Source organism: Geotrypetes seraphini, chromosome 8, assembly GCF_902459505.1.
Source record: "Geotrypetes seraphini chromosome 8, aGeoSer1.1, whole genome shotgun sequence".
Lineage (NCBI taxonomy): Eukaryota > Metazoa > Chordata > Amphibia > Gymnophiona > Dermophiidae > Geotrypetes > Geotrypetes seraphini.
The window spans coordinates 53,412,075-53,436,090 of NC_047091.1; the positions used below are offsets into that span (position 1 = coordinate 53,412,075).

Sequence of the window (24,016 nt, forward strand, 5' to 3'; positions counted from 1 at the left end):
CAAGGGAGAAGAGGTCCAGTTTCTCTAATCTCTCACTATACGGCAACTCCTCCAGTCCCTTAACCATTTTAGTCGCTCTTCTCTGGACCCTTTCGAGTAGTACCGTGTCCTTCTTCAAGTACGGCGACCAGTGCTGGACACAGTATTCCAGGTGAGGGCGTACCATGGCCCGGTTCAGCGGCATGATAACCTTCTCTGATCTGTTCGTGATCCCCTTCTTAATCATTCCTAGCATTCTGTTTGCCCTTTTCACCGCCACCGTGCATTGCGCGGACGGCTTCATTGACTTGTCGACCAGTACTCCCAAGGCTCTTTCCTGGGGGGGTCTCTCCAAGTACTGCACCGGACATCCTGTATTCGTGTATAAGATTTTTGTTACCGACATACATCACCTTACACTTATCCACGTTAAAACTCATTTGCCATGTTGCGGCCCATTTCTCGAGAGTGTTTATGTCAGGTTGCAGGTCTTCGCAAAAAAAGGAGGAAAAAAGGTTGACTCGAATATAAAACAAGATTAGAAATTTGGGTGATCCTGATAAGAAAGTCATCCTTGCCATAAGTTTTAACACAATATTTTTAACTTTAAATATTTGTATTAGCACAAAACATTTACAGTAACAGCAGGTATTATTGTAAATGGTTTTGTGGCTAAACAGCTTTTATAAGAATTTTCAACATAAATTACAAAAACATTCTATGTTACATAAATGTTATCAGAACAAAGAAAGAAAAACTGCAGACAAGAGTACAAGATGCAGGCTAAATGTTATCAAAACAGATGTTTATAAAAAGTATTTTATGTTTTATCTTAAATTCCATTTCTGAGAACATAAATAATAATAATAACTTTATTTTTTCTATATGCTACACAAATCATTTAATGAAAAGATGAATTTATGTACATGAGCTCAAATCCAATGGGGGGATCCAAACAACCATTATATGCTACATTGATACCTTTCAATTGCTTAAAACTAGAACTGCCATAAAAACCATACATTTCGTAAAAGAGAAGTCCATAGGCCATTATTGAGATGGCTTGGTTAAATACATTGCTTATTCCTAGGATAAGCGGCATAGAATCTGTTTTGCTACTTGGGATCTAGCCAGGTACATGGGACCTGGGTTGGCCACTGTTGGGAACGGGATACTGGACTTGATGGACCTTCGGTCTGTCCCAGTATGGCAAGTCTTATGTTCATATTTTCATATTCAGGGAAACTTCATTCAACTGATAAGGTGATAATTATATATCTCCAACTCTAGTCACCTTAATTTTTTAAAACGCCAATAAATATATCAAATCATCCTCTGAAAACAGGCTTCTAAGTGAACGCTCAGACCCATAACCGAACTCTAGTGAAAAATCATGGAGCCAGTTCATATAGAGACCATCATAGCTAGTTCACTGTCTCTGCCACCGATGACAGGTCCAAAGCGCGCAAAGACAAAGGCGCGCCGACAACCCAGCGCAGACAACTGAGCGCAAGGCGGAAGCACGCTGAAGAAAAACAGTATTTTAAAGGGCTCCGACGGGGGGTGAGAGGGGGACCCCCCCCACACTTCACTTAACAGAGATCGCACCAGCATTGTGGGGAGTTTGGGGGGATGTAACCCCCCACATTATACTGAAAACTTCACTTTTTCCCTAAAAAAGAGGGAAAAAGTTAAGTTTCCGGTAAATGAGGGGAGTTACAACCCCCCAAACCCCGCACAACGCTGGCGCGATCTCTGTTAAGTAAAGTGGGGGGGGTTCCCCACCAACACCCCCCCTCCCCGTCGGAGCCCCTTAAAATACTGATTTTCTTCGGAGCGCTTCCACCTTGCGCTCAATTGTCTGCGCTGGGTTGTCGGCGCGCGCTTTTGTGTATGAACCCCTCCACCTGCTGTCTTAAACAGGAACAAAAAATGCAGTAGCAGCTGTTACAAGGTCTACTTATCTGACATGCAGAGTGGCGATGCTGCTGCTCTATAACTGCTCCGGGTACATGCTTAAATTGCAACAAAACTGCTGCTGCCATGCTCTCTCCAACCCCCCAACCCGGGTTTCACGGTTGGCTTCTTCAGGAGGGAACACCATAAAGAAAACATAACGCTAATAACCACACCTCAGTGAAACATGGGCCACGGCATTCTAGAAGCCCAAATTTAACAAACAATGTGACCTCTACGTCACACTAGAAATCAAACACTTGAATACTTTTTTTACGGCTTACCAGGATGTGAAACTGCCCAGCCCAGCTGACAAGACAACTCTGACGATGCCCCACTGCAGAGCAGGCCAAGCAGTTTAAGATCATACCCTCCGTGTTACGACGTCGTGATGCACGACGCTGAAGTGCGGGCTTACTGGCAACCGCGGGACCTACCTAGAACAGCCTAAATTTGAAACCAATTGATTTCTTATTGTCACTTTTGAGGTTCAAGATTACAGCGTTGTCGTCCTCTTTCTAGCATGGATATGGATCTTGCCAACTTTAAAGTGAATTGAGTAAACTCCAGCTCCCACCATCATTCGACCATCATTAAGGAGGTCGCTACACAAACAACAAATATTCTTTGCGCACAGAATTCACAGGCACAAAGGCCCTGATTCTATAAATTGCACCTAGCCAGTGTAGGTGGCTAACTTAGAGCTAGATGCACTAAAGTTGGCAATCATCTATCAATCATCGCTAAACTGTTTTTTGACTGGTTCAGCAACGATCAAATCTGCTGACCCAATGCACAAAACGACTCACCACGTGGTTTTTTGCCCAATCTGACTCAGCCATGCAAATAAGCTCTGTAATAAAACGCCATGCAAACTAGCTGAGCAATTGATGCACTAATATCGCTTCCTGATTCATAAAAAAAGTGATCACTTTTAGCGATCTGAAAAGTTGCTTACTTGTCCTACCGATACAAATTAATATATTTATAACATGCCATATCTTTTTTTTTTCTTTTTGTTTTAATGAGCACAGATGCTGTGTGTGTATTACACACACACACACAATATCTGCCCCATTAAAAAATTTTTAAAAACACAAACTGAGCACCCCCCATGACAACCGCAGGCTCCCCGAAACACACTCCCCCCCCCCCGACAGAGATATAGGACACTCCCTCTTACCATCGCAAAAAAAAAACTAAAAAAACCTTGCCAGCCAAAATTGGCAGGAAAGATGCCCACTCCCTCCCATCACCAGATTGCCCTCTATGCCTGGCGCGCCCCTCAAAAAAGGTAGGAGGGATGCCCATTCCCGCCTGCCACTGGATGCTCCCCCCCAAACCTCCCAGAACCCCCCATACCTTTGTCAGAAGTTGAGAGAAGAATGGACGCTCGGTCCCTCTGGCTCCGATGCCCGCCGCTCTAAAATAACAAACCTTCCTCTCCCCAGTGCATCATGTGATGTACGGGGAGGGGCCCTTAGGCTCCTCCCAGGATACAGAGGGAGGAACCTAAGGCCCTGATTAGCTTGACCGGGGAAGGGAAGGCTCCACCATTTTGGATCGGCGGGCCTTGGAGCCAGAGGGACAGAACATTCCTCCTGCTCTCAACTTCTGACAAAGGTATGGGGAAGGGAGAGGTTTGGGGGAGCATCCTGTGGCAGGAGTGAGTAGGCATTCCTCCTACCTTTTTTTGGGAGGGTAGGGGATGTTTTGTGGGGGTCCTTCATTGGCAGGAAGGAATGGGCATCCCTTCTGTCTCTCATGGGGGGTGGCTGTCATCATCAGGGGAGTGTCGGTGGCTGTAGTTTGGAGGTGGGGTGGCCAGCCCAACTTTTTTTTTTTTTTTTTTAAATGGGGGACAGATATTGTGTGTGGATAACATGCACAACATCTGTGTTCATAAAAAAAAAAAAGAAACTGTTTCCTGCCCCAAACAGTTGAGTGGCAGGAGGCTGCTTTGGGGATTTTTGAGCTTTCCTTGCTGGCTCTGCACATGTGTGAGAATCGCTCTCACAGTGATCCATCAGAAGAGAGAGACAGGGATTATGGTGAACCTCCGCACAAATCATTTGCATGCAAACTTGTTTGTGCATCAGTCGCTCTTTTGGAATCGGCCAAAAATTGGATCACAGTGGACCCACTCGGTATTACTGACCCTGTTTAGTATATCTAGCTCTTAATAGACTTAATCAATGCCAATAATTGACAATTAATACCTCATAAATTTTACTTACATAGATTGTAGGCACCTACCACTTTGAGGAAGGTGCCTAGTCCAAGGCACCTACATCAAAAATAGGCAGTTAGGGGGCGGATTGTGGGTGTGTGTCAGATGTAGGTACCGGTCTCGTATATTTATTTTAAATATTTTTATTGGCTTTTACTGTGCAAAACATGGTTTTCATACAAATATAATTGTAGTCTCTTATTACAAAACTACCCCACCATGTCTCATCTCTGTCCAATGGCGCAGAGTGCCAGCAGCTTCTTGGCCAGCCTAAGGTGGACTTCTTGGTTGTGCAAGTGATTAAGCGCATCTACCTTCCTAGTAAGGGTGGTGTGGTGCTCAAGGATGTGCAGGACTGCCGTGTGGATGTTGTCCTCAGGAGACTCTTTGAAGCAGCAGCTTTAGGCATAAAGACTGCTTTGGTGGTGTCCTTTGTTGCATGTGTTTGCCTCTCTTAGCTGCTTGTTGCTGGAGGGAATTATATTGCTGATGTCTTATATGACCTTATGCAGGTCCTGGGTAAAGTCTCAGTGTATTTGATTTCTGCTCGTAGGATGCGACAATGGGCTGGTGATTCCACCTCCAGGGCTACTCTAGCTAGGCTTCCCTTTAAAAGGCAGCAGTTGTTTGGCAAGGGCCTGGACGATCTCATGAATTCGGTGGTGGACCATCGTCCTAAGACTCTGCCTGATAGGAGGCCCCAGCCCTCTAGAGGTTCCAGGCACTCTAATTTTCGTGGCTTCAGGCGTTCCCACCCACATTCCAGTGCCACGTCTCAAAGGCTCCAGGGAACAGTTCTCCAACTACAGGCATTCCCAGCCTTCCACCTCCTGTTCTGCGGCCTCTTCCAGAAAGGCGCAATGACGCCAAGCTGAAGGATGCCCCTCTTCAGATATGGGACAAGCTTTTGGCGTTCCTGCAGGCCTGGGAATGCATTATGTCTGACCAATGGATTCTGGACATTATTTGATCAGGCTGCAAGCAGGAATTTGGCCGGCCTCTGACAGATTGATTCGTGGACTGTCCTGCAGGGTGCCCGGTCAGAGCAGTTAGGATGCAAGCCACTGTTCAAAGATTGCTGGATATTTAAGCCATAGATCCAGTGCCTTCCACTCGGGCTCAGGCAGATACTCCATATACTTTATCGTACCAAAGAAAGACTTCAATGATTGGAGGCCTATTCTGGATCTTATGTACCTGAATGAGGCTCTCAGGATCCTGCACTTTCGTATGGAGACAGTAAGGTCTATCATAGCAGCAGTGGCACTGGGAGAGCTCCTTGCCTCTCCGGATCTCACAGAAGCTTACTTGCACAATTCCGATTTTTTTCCAGCTCAGCGTAAATTTCTGCGCTTTCATGTTTTGTAACTTGATGAACAATATTCCAATTATTATTTTTTTTAATAGATTTTATTATTATGATATAAATTAACAGATTTACCATTTAACTGTACAAATCATGATAGTATATAGATATGATTATGTAATAACATACATGAAGTGATACAAAGTGGAGACAGTACACACATTATCAATAGGAGAAATATCGTGAAATATTCCAATTATTCTTTTGTTCGGATTTTATGAATACTATTCTCAATATAGAAATTTTTACTCAGGCACTGCACCACATATGACATTGTTCGTATTACAGTCTGTGTAATCCTACAAGATGAACTCAAGATCTAATTGAGGATGTTTAAAAAAATTGGTAATTCTAATACGAGTAAAGTAAGCATACCACACCACACAACTATCATATCAATGATGTCCTTTAATTGTTAAAGAACTGCTGAGATATTCTTATGGTTTCTGCCAACACACATTACATTAATTTTTTTCCATTACTCATTCTACATTTTTATGGAGCATGTATAGAATGAAGTTGCTGGAAATAACAAAAACCCTTCTATTATAAGAAACGCTGATTTTAGAGTTAATTTGTGGCTCAGACATTGAATCCTCCATATTTCAGGTCTGTCTGAGCTTAGATTGATGATAAAAAAAAAAAATGGAACACAGCAGGGTTGGTGGAACACTAACAAACCAGCGGTGATCCTTCAAATGCCATTTATTATAACAAAGCAAGACTTGACTCGACTCCATATGAATCCGTGTTTCAGAAGTACAGCCTGCCTTAGGAGTCTAAACAAATACAATTGATTATACCAAATAATATATAAATCACAAAAACAAAAGACAAATAAAACAGATAAGAACATAACAGGATAAAACATTTTATTTGGTATCATTTATTGTATTCTTATTTGTTTAGACTCCTGAGGCAAGCTCTAAAGCCAGAATGTGATTCGTGTGGGAGTTGAGTCAAACCTTTAAGGCATATAAGGATCTTTAAGGGTTTGTTGATGTTTTCCATCAACCCTGCTGTGTTCTGTTTTGGCGATTTATCTGCGGTGGATTTTTTTCTTTTCTATTTTGTTGTAGGCTTGGATTGATCACGTGGTTAGGAAATTTGCTGCTCTTACTTTTGTGATCCCTGGTTGTTATGCTTTCGTTCAGAGGCAGTACATGTTTAAGTCCTAGGGCTGAAAAGGGTATGTCACTTAGGGCCAGATTCTCAAAACTTAAGGTTGCTTTTAAAGCGATCGCCAGTTTATCATGCATGTATTTTAGCGGCGGATTATCAAAACGGCTTACTGTGGTCTTTTCCGAGCTTCCTAGCAGTCTCCAATTCTGCCATGCAAATGGGCTCATCGGTATTTAAACGAGCACTCCGGTAGATTCTTCATCATTGTCGAGTGAATCTCTAAACGCGGTGTCTGCTTTTGGCGACCAAAAATCAGTGACTGGTCCAGGGGTACCGGTACTATAAAAAGTGCATCTCTGGCGTGTGTTTTGACTGTGGCTCATGAAAAAAAATAAATTACATGAGTCACACAAATTATAGCCTTTTTTTTTTTTTTAAGTGGGGGTGTGGGTGGACAAAAGCTTGCTTCTTGAGTGTGTGTATTATAGCCATGTCATGTGTTTCTGGCTGTGATTCATGATAAAATTTGACATTAAAAACAAATTACAAGATTTACATGAATTATAGCAGTATTGGAGAGAGAAAAGACATGTCTTATGCGTGCTTGTTGACAGCCGACACATTGAATCTCCCTTCCCCTCTCCTTCATCCAGTAGCTCTGGCGTACCTGTGATTGACACTCCACTTAAGGCGTTGCTTTTTCTGGCACATGCGCACATTTACACCTCTCTCGTGGTGTATTCTGCACATGTGCCAATCACCGTCGCCAGCGACTCATCTCATGTAAATTTAGCAAACCTTCGCTACTCTCCATCAACCTCATTTGCATGATTGGGTTTTTTTTTTTTAGAATGACACATCTTTTTGAAATTACTACAATAATGGCTGTGACAACGGCCCATCGGTTTTTACCGCAAAGTTTTGAGAATCTAGCCCTCAGACGGCGTGTAACAAAGACTGAAAGGAAGAAATGGATAGACCAAAAAAAGGGGGATGATCCAGATCACTACCATACATGATTTCCAGAGTGAAAAACCTGGCCTGGTCCTCCTCCATATTCCATTATATATTGTTTTCTATCCTCAAACCCACAAATGAGTTTTAAGCATGGAACGAGCAGCTCTATATTAAAAGTAGCAATGAAGGAAAACTAGCCGCCCTTGTGGAATGGTTTAAAGCTCTGGCTGCAATTAAGCTTTTCTTCTTTTGCTTTCCTTTTTGAGAAAGTAGGTCATTGTCTCTCCCTGTCATAGCCAGTGCCTACTGTAATGCGAAATAGCTCCCAAGAAACTAATTATTATGAGTGGAAAACAAGCGAATTAAGCGAACCGGGATTTTATTGGGAGATCATTTGCAGCACAGCATGCTTCTCTCTCTCTAATACGCTTGCTTTTTTCAGGGGGTTTTGTTTTTGTACTGTAGCTTTGAAATGAGTATCTACAGTTCCATTGTTTTGGGTTTGATTTGCTTGGGGGAAGTTGTTCCTTGGTTCCCTTTTACCCTAGTCATAGGTCAGGAGAATAAGAGCAGATAGCAAATACGGGCTCCAGCCATTCCCTCCCCCACTACAGACAGACCCTTGTTGATGTGCCAACACCTCTCAGTGTTATGTTCCCTGGCTCTGTAAGGAAAACTTTTGATGTTTTATACCTGTTGAGACTGCAGGTGTGTATGGTAGGCGTTGGGGGAGGGGGAGGTGTGGTTCGTTTTCCTTTAAAAAAAATCCGAGCAGCATAGAAAGCTAAATTTAAGTATAGATTATGTTGGTTGTGAAGAAGGGACCTGTTGGTCTCGGGTCACCTACCTCTTCTTGGATACTTTTTACTGGGTCAACAAAGAGTTGTGTGAGGCTGCAGTGCAAAGAGTCCAACTTGAAGCAGGCCAGTGTGCGATGCTTAGCTTGTTAATGACAACTGCTTTCTCTCTTGTTTTTGTCATCAGTGGATGGCTGGAGGTATTCGAATCGCAGTCCACAGAGCACAAGGAACTTGAAAGCCTGCCAGCAGGGTACAGGTTGCCTTATCGAAACAATACCGCTTGGCAGTGGAGCATGCCAGCTACACAGAAATTGACAGCAGCCACTCATGCCCAGTCTCTGACCCGGCCCCCAAAGCAGATGACTATTGTGCCCTACCGGGAGTCTCAGTCACTACATAGCAAAAGGTAAGAGCAGACATGAAGTTTCCTGATTTATCAGAGCTGGCAGGGCACCTTTACAAACTGGGGAGGTGCCACTGGCACCAGAAAAAAAAAAAAGTACACTTCCACAGCTGTGTAAACATTTAGGTCTATTCAGCTAAGGAGCAGCCACAACGGAAGAGATCACATGTTTCAGTGATCCACCTCGGTCCGTACGCCTTTCACAAGAGCACATCACTTAGGGCCCTGTTTTTCCAGATGTTTTCCCAGTGAAGATTCAGTAGCAGTCTACTGAGCATGGTGCCAGAAGTGCTGCCTCCATCATACTAGTTTAGCAGGAAAATCAAGTTTCAGGGCAAAGTGCCTTGAAACAGACCTGTTTTAAATGGTTGTCTAGATAGGAACTGACACCATTTTGTGTAAGAGTTAATTGCTAGTTGAATTGTGCTTTCATTAGAGAGAGAAGTTAATTCTGTAACTCCAAGCTAGGTACCAATCAGCTGAAGACACATTCCTTTTGTTCTTACTTTTCATACAGGCCAGCTGCAACAGACCAGGTAGCTTTTCTTGGGGCAGGTGCACCTCTGTCCTAGAGAACATTAGGCATGTATTCATAAATTTATGCATGAGAAATTTTCATAAATTGCTTTCATATATGCAAATGTATCCTTTAAAGAATGGAAAAAGGGTTCATAGACAAAACCGCCGAAGAGAAAGGCACACGCCGACAACTGAGCGCAAGACGGAAGCGCGCGTCGAAGAAAAAGAGTGTTTTTAGGGGCTCCGACGGGGTTTTTTGGGGGGGAACCCCCCCCACTTTACTTAATACAGATCGCGGCGGCGTTTTGGGGGGTTTGGGGGGTTGTAACCGCCCTCATTATACTGTAAATTAACTGTTTCCCTGTTTTTTAGGGAAAAAGTGAAGTTTTCAGTAAAATGTGGGGGGTTACAACCCCCCACAACGCCCCCACAATGCGGCGCGATCTATATAAAGTAAAGTGGGGGGGTTCCCCCCCACACCCCCTGTTGGAGCCCTTTAAAACAGTCATTTTCTTCGGCGCGTGCCTCCGCGTTGCGCTCAGTTGTCTGCGCGCGTCTTTGACCTGACACCGGAAAAAGGATCTGAATGAAGAAAATAAGAAGAAACACAAGCATTGGCAAGTTAGATGCAAAACATTGATAAAGACAGCTAAGAAAGAATATGAAGAGAAACTTGCAAAAGAGGCAAAAACTCATAGCAATTTTTTTAGGTACATCAGAAGCAGAAACCTGTGAGGGAATCTGTGGGACCTTTGGATGACCAAGGAGCGAAAGGGGTGCTCAGGAAGGATAAGGGTATAGGTACAGGTACTAAATGAATAGGGGATGAATAATTTAGGTAAGGACCAATTACAGGTCACGGAGCTGGGGGGCTGCCGCGGGAGCGGACTGCTGGGCGCGATGGACCCCTGGTCTGACCCGGCAGAGGCAATGCTTATGTGCTTAATTCTTTGCTTCAGTCTTTACGGAAGAAGATGCAAGAGATCTACCTGAACCGGAAATGGTTTTCAAGGGAGAAGATGCGGGGGAACTCAAAGAAATCTTGGTGAATCTGGAAGATGTGCTGAGCCAAATCAACAAGTTAAAAAGTGATAAATCGCCAGGACCGGATGATATACATCCCAGGATACTAAAAGAACTCAAACATGAAATTGCTAACCTGTTGCTAAAATCGTCTGTAGTACCTGAAGATTGGAGGGTGGCCAAGTTTTAAAAAGGGCTCCAGGGGAGATCCGGGAAATTACAGACTGGTAAGCCTCACTTCGGTGCTGGGCAAAATGGTAGAAACTATTATAAAAAATAAAATTGTGGAACACGTAGACAAACATGATTTAATGAGACGGAGTCGGCATGGATTCAGCCGAGGGAGATATTGCCTCATAAATTATCTTGACTTCTTTGAAGGTGTGAATAACCATGTGGATAAAGGTGAGCCAGTTGATATAGTGTATCTAGATTTTCAGAAAGCTTTTTATAAAGTTCCTCATGAGAGCCTCCTGAGAAAATTAAAGAGTCATGGGATGGATGACAAAGTTCAGTTGTGGATTAGGAATTGGTTATCGGATAGAAAACAGAGGGTAGAGTTAAATGGTCATTTTTCTCAATGGAAGAGAGTAAACAATGGAGTGCCGCAGGGGTCTATATTGGGACCGGTGCTATTTAACTTATTTATAAATGATCTGGAAATTGGAACAACGAGTGAGGTGATTAAATTTACAGATGACAAAGTTGTTAAAACGTATGCGGATTCTGAAAAATTGCAGGCGGACCTTAGGAAATTGGAAAACTGGGTGTCCAAGTAGCAGATGAAATATAATGTGGACAAATGCAAAGTGATGCACATTGGGAAGAATAATCTGAAGCACAGTTACCGGATGCTAGGGTCCACCTTGGGGGTTAGCGCCCAAGGACCTGGGTGTCATTGTAGACAATATGATGAAACCTTCCGCCCAATGTGCGGCAGTGGCCAAAAAAGCAAATAGGATGCTGGGAATTATTGAAAAGGGGTGGTTAGCAAAATTAAGATTCTCATAATGTTCCTGTATTGCTCCATGGTGCAACCTCATTTGGAGTATTGTGTTCAATTCTGACCTCCTTATCTCAAGAAAGATATAGTGGCACTAGAAAAGGTTCAAAGAAGAGCAACCAAGATGGTAAAGGGGATGGAATTCCTCTCGTATGAGGAAAGACTAAAACGGTTAGGGCTCTTCAGCTTGGAAACGAGATGGCAGAGGGGAGATATGATTGAAGTCGACAAAATCCTGAGTGGAGTAGAACAGGTACAAGTGGATCAATTTTTCACTCCGTCAAAAATTACAAAGACTAAGGGACACTCAATGAAGTTACAGGGAAATACTTCTAAAACCAATAGGAGAAAATTTTTTTTTTCACTCAGAGAATAGTTCAGCTCTGGAACGCATTGCCAGAGGATGTGGTAAGAGCGGATAGCGTAGCTGGTTTTAAGAAAGGTTTAGACAAGTTCCTGGAGGAAAAGTCCATAGTCTGTTGTTGAGAAAGACAAGGGGGAAGCCACTGCTTGCCCTGTATTGGTAGCATGGAATATTGTTACACCTTGGGTTTTGGCCAGGTACTAGTGACCTGGATTGGCCACCGTGAGAACGGGCTACTGGGCTTGATGGACCATTGGTCTGACCCAGTAAGGCGATTCTTATGTTCTTAAGATATCCTGAAAATCTGATTAGCTGGGGTGGTCTGCAAAGACAGGTTGGGGAGCCACCAGTTCAGAGGATTAGAGTATACAGCTGAGAACTTTTTGGGTTGTGTAGCACCTTAAAAACAATATTGTTAGTGTTAAGCTTTTGTTGCATTATATATAGTACACTTTCTAATAATGTGCGCATAGTCCTACAAATGTTGACGTAATGAAGTCCTTCCTCCGCACGTTCTCACTTCCTCCCATAAAAAGTATAGATGTACAGAGAGTGATGCACCAGTGTGCTTATCACCAGTAAATTTATATGTCTTGGATTCCTGACTGCTTTGCTGATGGCCTCTGTGACCCAGTAGCCCTCTCCTGCTCCCCTGTTTTCCTGATTACGCAGAACCAGGCTGTCTTCTGGTGTTATAAGTGGCGAACTTATAGCCTGCTCCCTTCAGAACCTGGAACCCCCCTAAGCTTCTGGTATACTACCTAGGCATTGTTCCATGCTACAGCCACAACTTCCCCACTCCTGGAGCTATGAATTCTACCATCACAGCATCCTAAACCCCAGCTGCCCCAGGAAGATGATGTCCTAAACCAGGAGCCCACCACATGGAAGAGCAAAGCACTTAAACTTCTGTGCCACTCGGCCAGCCTAAGTGGTGGCGATATAAATCACCTCTAGGTAAATTTCCTATGTGCTTTGTTACAGGCCAGTAAGCTTTCCAGAAACACCATATACAGCAACATCTGGAGGAGTCGAGAGAATTCAACCATATCGTCAGCCCTCCAGCAGTTTCTCCTCTCCAGGCTCAGGACCAGCTGCTTACAACAGGTTCAAGGCTTCTCCTGATAGGTAAACCTTTTAGAGAATCACTTAAGGAAAAGATGCCTTCTGGCAGGTCAAAACGTAACATGATTGAAAGACGAGGGGCGATTCTAGCCTCGGTGGCTGAACCCATTGGTAAAGATTTGTCTAGTACTGTGAGAAAGGGAATAAGATAATGATCTACCCTGTTCAAATGCAACCCATATATTTCAAGTCTGAACAGAAATTATTTAGCAAAGGCATGTTGACATTTTATCACTAAATGCGTGTCTTGTGTCCAAATGAGAAGTCAGTGATCCTTCCATCTCCCTAACTACAGCAGTTATGCTGATCCCCTATGGAAGAACCTCTGTACTTTCTCAATTAGAACCCTAATTCTGTATTTTTAAATATGATTTGCTGTGCTTTGCATTTTATAGTTCCTCATTGAAAAGTGCAAGAGATGCCATGTACACTGTAGAGTTTGGCTGTGGTACAACTCCTGAGCTATCAGCCACACCTATAGATTAGAGAGAGCTATGTAGGGATTTCTTGCATAAATGAAAGAAATAGTCTTTATTGTCCATTCCAGAGCAAGCCAGAGGGAGTGGGTACACCCTGCCAAGGTGGAGCCAGAGAAAAAGAAATCTGAGCCGACTTTACAACCAAAGCCCAAAGAGAGAATGAGACTTGGGCTGAGGCCACACAGATTGTTGAGACGCTTTCCTTGACCAGAAGGAAAAACAAAAGAGCAGAGAAGACCAGACCTTAAAACTAAAAACTTTAATGACAAAAATGGGAAGTAGAACAAGAAAACAGACCCGACACAGATCGTGTTTCGGCTTCAGAGCCTGTATCGGTAGTCCTCAAGTTGTTCACTCAACAAAGAGACAAAAATAAATGAGCTTATGTAGCAAACATTTGCTGAATTAGATTGCTACATAAGCTCATTTATTTTGTCTTTTTGTTGAGGAGCAAGTTGAGGACTCCTGATGCAGGCTCTGTAGCCGAAACACGGTCTGGAGCAAAGAAGACCAGACCTTTGGAGTTCTGGCTTCTCCTATTGGTTTTACACTTCTCCCTCTGTACTCGCTGTGATAGGGGATTAACAGAACCGCAAATACTGAAAAACCGCGAATAACTTTTTTATATGTGGTCTGCTGTTTTCTATTAAAAACCATTGTGAATATGGTGAAACCATGAATAACATGGTGGGAGACCTGGCCTGTTTCTGAAGGAGAGGCAAAACACGGTGAACAAAGTGCTGGGAATCAGCGATTGCTCTTGCAAGCTGATGTAATTTTGGGGGAGGAGCCAACAAGCTAAAAACCGTGAATAATCAAAACTGCGAATACAGAGGGCGACGTGTACTTTCTTTGACTGAACATTTGTCTGAAGGTCAGATTTGCCGAACTTTTTAAGACTGCAAATTCTATCCTGAATCTGAGCAGTAATCTTGACAAGCTGTTGAGGTTTCCTAGCTGTACTGAAGCATTTGCTGCCTTTCTTTGTTTGCAGTAGCCTTGTCCATATGCTGCTTAGGGATACAGGGTGCCAATTCTCCTACTAAAGTAAACACCATCCTCGATCAAAAGCCTGTAAAAACCAATGTGTAAGTGCTTCCAAAGATAAACGGACTAAACATTATCTCTCTATTAGTCTTAATGTACTCCCTTGTTTGGAACACATGGCTGGACCATTTCATACATCTGGCTGGGGAATATAGAACTGATCCTTTAGTCTTAGAGGGTGGTGTGTTTTTGCTGATAATAGCAGACTCTTAGCTATATGAACATTGTTTTCTAGGGATGTCTAAGGACAGAGAGGTTACAAAATTGGAAGTTGCTCTTGTGCTCTCCTCTCCCCCCCCCCTTAAGTCCTTCCAGGACACATTCTTTCCATTTGTACAGCAATAGATTTTTAATACATCTTGTGTAAAACTGAGATTTAGAAGGGTTATGTGTGCTCTTAAAGTATCTTTTAACCCTTTTTATTTAAATACACTTGTTTTCTGCATTACTCCGTCAAAACTTTACCAGTTTCAATAAAATTTAGGATACCATCCTGAATAAATTTGCAATAAGCCTACATTCCTGCCAGCCACTTCATCTAAATCAGGGGTGCCCAATACGTCGATCGCGATCGACAGGTCGCTCGCTCAGGCGACCCCAGTCGATCGCAGAGCGGGTTCCCTTCCCTTCTCTTTTTTTCCCCTCCTGACTAGCCCGCTCCTGAATTCTGCTGCTGCCGCCGCTGCTCAACATTTAAAAAAAAAACGGCTTGAAGAACTTATGCTCCGGGGGCTAACATGTGCTTGTACCGGCTTCCCTTCTCTTCCCTCTGAAACCGGAAGTTATGTCGGGGGGGGGGGGGGAAGAGAAGGGAAGCCGGCACGCACATGTTAGAGCCCCGTTCGCGGGCTAAAGCGGGAAACAGGTCAGTTAAGCTTGCGATTTGCTCTTCTTGCTGCCAGGTCCTGCCTACTTTCTGTTTCCTCAAAGACAGGACCCAGCAGCATTTCTCCCAATAGGTAGATCTTGGGCCGATCAGCCTTCCTCTCCTCAACGTCAATTCTGCCGTCGGAGAGGAAGTTCTGGCCAACGGAACTTCTTCTCCGACGGCAGAATTGACATCGGGGGAGGAATGCTGGTGGGCCCGAAGCAGGGAGAACTTGGCCGGCGGCCTGTTATCCGATGGCAGTGGCTTGGGGGAGGGCAGGGAGGGAGAAAGAGGGCAGGCAGGGAGACAGAAGGAAAGAAGAGAAGCAGAAAAAAAGAAAGGGGGCATGAAGAGAGAAAGAAAGAGAGGGCAGGGAGAGAGGAAGAAAACGTTGGGGGGGGGATGAGGTCAGGAGGAGAGAAAGCATACAGGCTAAAAGAAGGGAAGAAAGATTGGATGCACAGTCAGAAGAAGAAAGTGCAACCAGAGACTCATGAAATCACCAGACAAGGTAGGAAAAATGATTTTATTTTAAATTTAGTGATCAAAATGTATCTGAAAGGGGAGGAAGTGACGTCATCGTGGCTAATGGCAGCCTAGAATAATAGCTCCGCAGACCCTGGTGCTATTTTTTGCTACCTCTGCGTGAATTTGAGTGCCTGCACTTTCCTCTTCCCTCTGCTTGTTGGTGGCATCAGCGTGCTGAGTTTTGATGGCGACGCGGAAAAAACAAACGGATATAAAAGCTTTTTCGTCGCCACTTTCGAACGGGCCGGCTAAAGCTGTTTCCAAGATGGCGCCCGATTCGGCAGCGGCTGCTGTGGGCTCTCCTCCTGACACAGCGATGCCGACTTTTCAGCAGGAGATGCGCGGCTGGTTCCAGGAATTGAAGACGGAACTCTCAGCGGTTCGGGCTGATATTCACAGCGTCGTTGCTGACCTGAAGCATGAGGTAGGGGAGATTGGGACCCGTGTGGGGGAAGCAGAAGTTGCAGTGGAGGCTCATAGTGCTGAGTTGACCCAGCTGCGGGGCAGGATCGCTACGCTGGAGGAGCGAGCTGATGTAAACACTCTAAAGCTGGAAGATTTGGAAAATCGTTCCAGACATAGTAATCTTCGCTTTCGGGGTGTGCCTGACACTGTTTCCGATTCTTGCTGCATGGAAGTGATTGATTTTATTTGCATTCAAGCACTCGAGACTGCTGGCTTACCTGTAGAGGTGGGGAAACCTTTGCTTGATCGGGCTCATCGTATTCCTGGACCTCGTGATGCCAACCGTCCCCGTGATGTTGTGGCTTGTTTTCATCGTTATGTGGATAAGGAACATGTGCTGCGGGCAGTGCGGTGTTCTAGAGGAGCTGTTAAATGGGAGGACACTGACATAGATGTATATCCTGATGTGGCTCCAGCGACTTTGGCCCGCCGTCGCACATATCGAGAATGTACCCGAATATTACAAGAGCACAGTGTTCGGTATCACTGGCTCTACCCTATAGGCTTGGCTATTCTGCAATAACAGTGGTTGATGTTCAGTCTCGCTTGGTGGAGGCGGGGATGATGTCGGCTTCGGAGATGGCTCCACTTCCACAAAGGTCTCCTGCTACCAAATCTGTGCGAGGGCTGGGCTGGCAGAGAGTGGCTAGGTCGGCTACTGCTCGTTGTCCTTTGGAAGTAGCTTCAACCTCATCTCATTGAACTTTTGCTTATGTGGGACTTGTACTTGAATTCTGGTGATGTGTCTGTTTATTTTGGCAGTGTGATTTTTCCCGCAGGGGTTGTTTTTGAGTTTTGTAATGGGGGTCCTTATTGGAGCTGTTTTTCTACACTTCCTGTACCGTGGTTTCCAGGTGCTTTGGTAACTGGACCATATGGGGTGTTGATGGGGGGTTGGGGGGGGGTGTTGGGGTGGTGGGTTGGATTATGACCGAGTGCTTTCGCAAGTGGATGTTTGGGAGTGTGTTTGTGTATTGCTTTCTTTAGAGGTGCGATTGAGTGTGATAGATGAGTTGGGTGTTTTGGAATATGGTATGGGACTGGCGTTCCTGTGCTTTTCTATTTACTGTATGAATGGATAAGCTTACTTTGTTGTCTTACAATGTTCATGGTTTGAATACACCACAAAAACGACGCCTGTTGTTTAAGGAATTGAATCGCCTGAATATTGCTGTTGGATTTATTCAGGAGACTCATTTTCAGTTCCATTATGAGAAATTACTTACCCATAAAAGTTATCCTCATGTTTTTCTTTCCTCTAATAAGATCTGGAAAAAATCACAGGGGGTGGGTATTTTAATTCATAAGCATGTCCAGGTAATATTGAGAGAGGTTGTGCGGGATGTTGAGGGACGCTACATACTGGTCAAAGCTGAGTTGGATGGCCACTTATATAGCTTATTGAATATCTATGCACCTAATGTTGGTCAGGGGGCTTTCTTTACTTTGTTAGAACGTGTGCTGTTGGATCATGCTAAAGGCACTCTCCTCATGGGAGGAGACTTTAATCTTACCTGCTATCCTCAGGAGGATAATTCTAATTCTTCCATCTGCTATGCAAGGGGTGATAGACGGGCTCTTTTGCGCTTTCTTCGGCGGCAGGATTTGATAGATGTGTGGCGCTATTTTCACCCAGGGGATCGGGATTATACTTTCTATTCGTCAAAGCATGATTCGTATACTTGGATTGATATGTGGATGCTGCCTCGTGTTGTTCTTTCGCGAGTCTCAGACTCCCGTATTGAACCACGTGTGTGGTCTGATCATGCTTCCCTAACCTTGGAGTTGCAGGTTGGCTTGGATAGGGGTGGTCGTCGTCTGTGGCGTTTGAATGATTTTTTGTTGAAAGATCCCACTACTTTATTTTTGTTAGAGACTGATGTTAAAGAGTTTTTTGTTTTTAATGATAAGCCTGGTATTAAGGTAGCTGTGCTATGGGAAAGTTTTAAGGCCACTCTTCGGGGTTGTTGTATCTCGAGAGGGTCGTATCGTAATCAATGTCGGGTTGCTCGTAGGTTGGAGTTAATAACCCGTCTCCAGCGGCTGAAGACTGCTCATAAAAGAGCCCCGTCGGCGGCTGGTGGTGTGGCCCTGGTGGCGGGCCGACGGGATTTGCAGGAGCTTGATTTGGAGAGTATGGCTTGGGCCCTACAGAGGCGGAAACAACGTTTTTTTGAATGGGGTGGTAGGGCGGGCCGCTTGCTTGCTACACAGCTTAGGCAATCGCAGGCGCAGCATTCTATCACGCGGGTTCGTGATGCGTCTGGACAGCTTTGCTTAGATGATGCGGCTATTCATCAGGCGTTTTTGTCTTTCTATCAGCTTTTGTACACTCCGGAGTCTGACGTAACAGAGGGGGAGATTGATACTTTTCTTTCTGGTGTAACTTTGCCTCGTTTGGTGGAGGTTGATGCGGCTTGGCTTTCTTCCGCTATTCAACCCGCTGAGGTGGTGGCAGCTATTCGTCATTTAGCCGCTTCAAAGGCTCCGGGTGTAGTTGGTTTCTCACCTTTATTTTATAAGAAAATGGAGACCTATATTGTTGCCCCTCTTACGCGATTGTTTAATTCTTTTTTGGAAAGGGAGAGTTTGCCATACTCGTTCCGGCAGGCGGCGTTCTCTCTTCTTCTTAAACCTGGTAGAGATCCCCTCCTTTGTGGGTCGTTGTTAGGAGTTGATTATAAGCTGTTTACCCGTATTTTGGCAGTCCGTTTGCAACGTTTTTTGCCTTCCCTAGTTCATGGTGATCAATGTGGCTTTATTTCAGGGAGGCATCCTGGTGACAACATTAGAAAAGTGTTAGATCTTATTGGAGTGGCCCATCATATTCTGTTCCAGCTGTTTTATTGTCAGTAGACGCTGAAAAAGCCTTCGATCGGGTTTATTGGCCATTTATGCTAGCGGTTTTGAAACGGATGGGTATTTCGGGGGCTTTTTTACATTGGGTGACGTTATTGTATACTGAACCGGAGGCTTGCTTAAGGATTAATGGAAGATATACCACCTCTTTTTCGATTCTTCGCGGTACCAGACAAGGCTGCCCCTTGTCACCACTGATTTTTGCGTTGGTTTTGGAACCATTAGCAGCCGTTATTCGCGCACATGTGGATATTCAGGGGATTGTGGTGGGTGGTGAAGAACATAAGATCTTATTGTATGCTGATGACATTTTGTTTACATTGACTCGCCCGCTTCAGTCTTTGACTGTGGTGTTACGTGTTTTGGACCTCTTCGGTAAGGTGGCCGGCTTTAAAGTTAACATTGACAAATCTGAATTGCTTAATGTATCGCTTCCGGACTCCTTGGTAGCTGACTTACGTGCCACTTTTTCGTTCCGATGGGCGGCTAAGTCTATTAGGTACCTTGGTGGTCGTATATCTCGAAAGCTCTCTGACCTTTTTGAATTGAATTATCCTCCGCTGTTACGGACTGTCTTTACGGATCTAGATCGCTGGGAAGGTTTACGGTTATCATGGATGGGTAGGATTAGTGCTTTGCGTATGAATGTGTTGCCTCGTTTTTTATATTTGTTTTCCTGCCTGCCTCTCTCAATTCCTAAACAGTTCTTAATTAGGCTTCAACGACGGGCCTTTGCATATATTTGGACACATAAACCGCCTAGGGTACGGAGGGAACGTATGTACTGGGACAGGTTACATGGGGGAATGGGCGTTCCTGATTTTTTCACTTATTATTTAGCGGCTCAATTGCAGGTGTTATTCCATTGGGCTTATCCCTCTAAGCGCTGGGTATCTTTAGAACAGGCCCTGCAGCCGACTTATCCATTGGCAGCCCTGCCTTGGTTACCGTTTGAGATCCTTCGGGATTTGCAGAACGGGGCTTCCTATGGGATGGTGTGTACTCTGCAGGCTTGGTGCCAGGTCCGTCGGACTTGGTTTCCGCGTCAGCGTTACTTTTATGCCACTCCCATTAGGTTTGCCCCTGGTTTTTTGCCTGCCAGAGATACTGGGATTTTTAGGCGCTGGGAATTGGGAGGTCTCCGGGTGCTTGGTCAATTAATATTGGGTGGAGACTTAATCCCCTTTACTGCTTTATATCTTTATATGACCTACCGGAGACAGATTTTTTCGCTTATGCTCAGCTTCGGGACTTTCTGAAAAAGAGGGTGATTCCTGAATGGGAAGGGGCGGATTCTGCCTTTCTTCAAGTCTTTAGGATGGGATCTGGGGTGTGCCTAATTTCTCGTTTGTATAGGGCCCTTTTGTACACCAGGCCTCAGGCCCGCACATATGAACATCGGTGGGAGATCTTGTTGGGTAGGACCTTTGATTATCAGCAATGGGACTGCCTTTATGGTACTTTACTCAGGGTCTCTTTAGCATCCCCCTTAGTAGAGATGGGCGCTGCTGGCGTAACTGTGGGGGTTTAGGCAATTTTGGGCATATCTGGTGGGATTGTATCAAGATTGTACCTTTTTGGAAGATGGTTCAACAACTGGTGATCGATGTATTACACATACCCATACTATTACGCATGGAAGTGTTTTTGCTTAACTGTCCTTTGGGGAGTTTAGATAGCGATCAGACCCACTTTGTGGCTCAGGTTGCTACGGCGGCTAGACTCTGCGTGGCCACTTATTGGAAACGTACTTACTTACCTACTCGTTCTGATCTTTTGCATAAGGTTGATCAGATTTATTTGATGTCCAAGTTGACTGCTTTGAATAATGACTCTTGTGGTGCGTTTCGTCGTATTTGGCATCGATATGGCTCCTGGAGGGGCCTTTTATGAATCATGCATATGTTTTGTTTTTTACCTGATTTCTTAATCCTCTTTTGTTTTTGTATTATGCTATGTCACTCGGTTGGGGGAGGGGGGGTATGTTTATTGTGGGAGATTGTTGATTTGTTGTTGGCATTCAGCCTGTGTATTATTTTTCATTTTGTTGAATAAAATACAGTTTAAAACCCCCCCCCAAAAAAAATGTATCTGAATTTATATCTGCTGTCTATGTTTTACACTGTGGTCCCCTTTTACTAAACCGCAAAAGAGGTTTTTAGCGCAGGGAGCCTATGAGCGTCGAGAGCAGCGCTGGGCATTCAGCGCAGCTCCCTGCGCTAAAAACTGCTATTGTGGTTTAGTAAAAAGGGATGGGGGTGTTTGTCTGTTTTTGTATGGTTGTTAGTGAGGTGACAGTGCATAGAGTCATCTGCTTTGACCTCTTTGAAAAACCCTGGAATAGGAATGATAATTAACATTTTCTATGCGTACAGTGTGCTTTGCGTTTTGTTTTTGTTTTTATTTTATTGTTGGTAGATCATTTTGACTTGGTCATTTTAAAAGTAGCTCGCAAGCCCAAAAAGTGTGGGCACCCTTGATCTAAATGATGTCACTTCACTACACAAATGCCACAATTTTTTCTTCGATGCAAACTGATGGGGTCCTGCCATTTCCTGACTGGTGATCACTTGAGCCATTTCTTGCAACTTCTTCAAATTATATTTGACATTTACCCTCTTCCCACTTCATTTTTTTTTTTTTTTGGGGGGGTGGAGTTACTCTTGCACCAGTCTGAGAGCCATAACCTTTCTCCATATACAAGTTTTTAATAAGGATCAGATCCTCCTGACTGAAAACCATGGTAACTGTTTATGGCATCTGTACATATCCGGACAATAATTGCCAAGTGGTGATGTCATTTGGATGAGGGGGCTGGCATGAATGTAGGCTTATTGCAAATACTTCAGATTTTATACAGGATAATATATATTCCAAATTTTATTGAAATCGGTCAAGTTTTGACAGAGTTATAGAGAGAAAAAGCTCTGTATAATTTTTACAGGCCCTGTTTCTATAAAGTCTGCCCATTATAGAATTACATTTAGCGTCCCCCCTAAACATTCTCAGCATCCTAACATTTAGGTGTTCCCAGTTTATGTCAGGGTTTTCATCGCCTAAAGTTAGGCACAGATATTGGAGCCTAACAGCACCTAACTCACAAATACATGCTTAACTTGAAAACATACCCATGATCCACCCCTTAACCACGCCCACTTTTAGTGCAGGCACTTTGGGCTAGGTGTCTACTTTTTATAGAATTGAGTTTTTTGAGTTAGGCGCCTCTGTGATATCGGCGCCTAACTTTAGTCGGACTTTATAGAATCGGGGCCACAGGGAAAAATGCTTGAGTACCTGAATAAACTGATGTAAACCGTTCTGAGCTCTCCTGGGAGAACAGTATAGAAAATTGAATTAATAATAATAATAATTATCTCTTCAGTCTCCTCATATGTATTACTGTAACACACTATTTGGTTAAAAAAAAAAAATAAATAAAAGCTACACTAGGAAACCAGCCTTTCCCTCTTCTTCCCGCCAAATAAAAAAAGAAAAAATAAGATACTGTGTGAATGAACACTGATGTATTTTATTCCCAAAATAACCTATCTTATGCTTCCAACAAAGAAATTGCAGGGCGCGTGCCGTTTAATATTTATTTATTTTGGATTTGCTAAACTGACAAAGCAGAACCAAGAATGAAAGGGACTCTAAATAATTTGATAGGGAAGCTGCAGAGTATGGACATATTAAAACAAAAGGAAACAGAGAACTAGGCTGTGAGAAAGAAACACAGAGGGAGTTATCACTGGAAGAGTCCACTTGTTACCACCAGCACATTCCTCATGTCAGATCAATGGTAAATGCCTGTGTGAAAAGCAGGTCTTTACTGCAGACTTTTAAGGCCTGGTGTCATCAAGAAAGCTTTAGGTCAGGGGTGTCCAACCTGCGGCCCCCGTGAAGTATTTTGTGCGGCCCCAGTTGAGGGCGATGCAGTATTTTCCTCTGCTGCCCCCCATCTTGTCGGCTCCCTCCTCTGTCTTGCTGCAGCATTTGTGCGGCCCCAGAAACATTTTTTTTCGGCCAATGCGGCACAGGGAAGCCAAAAGGTTGGATACCTCTGCTTTAGGTACATAAGAGGATGGGGGAAATACATGGAAAAACAAGAGACTACATTGTAATAATGGGCTGCATCTTACTATGTTGGGTAAAAGAATCTTTGCTAAGAAATTCAGGCAATATATTTCTAGGCATTTAAACTAAAATGGTGGGGGTGGCATACGGATGCAGGTCACTTTTGGTGACCACCCCCAGCAAAAGACAGGATTTTGTGGTAGTAAAGATAGCAATGTGTTAGATTGTGAGCCTTCGGGACAGTAAGGGAATTTCTAAGTACCTATTCTTTATTTATTTATCTTATTTTTATTGTATCCTTTAATGTATATTTCTCTGTAAACCTATATTACTTATAATTTTAATGCACACTCTTGTCTATTTTCTGTAAACTGCTTAGAATCCTAACGGAGTTGAGCGGTATATAAGAAACTAGTCTTTAAGCCCGTTAGATTAACGGATGCTAGAACATATGTGTGTGTGTCTGTCTTTTTTTCTCTCTCTCTCCTTAGCCGCTTTCTTTCTTTCTGCCTTTCTTTTTCCTTGGCTGTCCATCACCACCCCTTGCCTGCTCCCCCTGTCCATTTTCCCTTCCTTTTACCTCCACTGTGTCCACCACCACCCCTTCACTGCTCTCCTTATGCAGCAGCAGCCCTTCTCCCTTTGTTTTACCTCCCCCCTGTCCAGCAGCACCTCTTTCCTTCTCCCCCTGTCCAACATTAGTCCTCCGTTATTTTTTCTTCACCTCCCCTGTCCATCAGCATCTCTTTCCTTCTCCCCCTGTCCAGCAGTAGGCATCCCTTCCTTTTTTATCCTCCCTCCTCCTTCTTATCCCTATGATACTCTTACCTTGCTCTGCCCCTGATCAGA

At 44.1% G+C, this 24,016-nt stretch overlaps 1 protein-coding gene across 1 annotated transcript in view; it reads left to right on the top strand.

Moving 5' to 3' along the window:
• SIPA1L3 (signal induced proliferation associated 1 like 3) overlaps positions 1–24,016 on the top strand; it is a 485,058-nt gene that overhangs the window by 405,494 nt on the left and 55,548 nt on the right. The window contains 2 exon segments of the mRNA XM_033954455.1: positions 8,595–8,816; positions 12,707–12,850. Coding sequence (XP_033810346.1) covers positions 8,595–8,816; positions 12,707–12,850 — 366 coding nt within the window.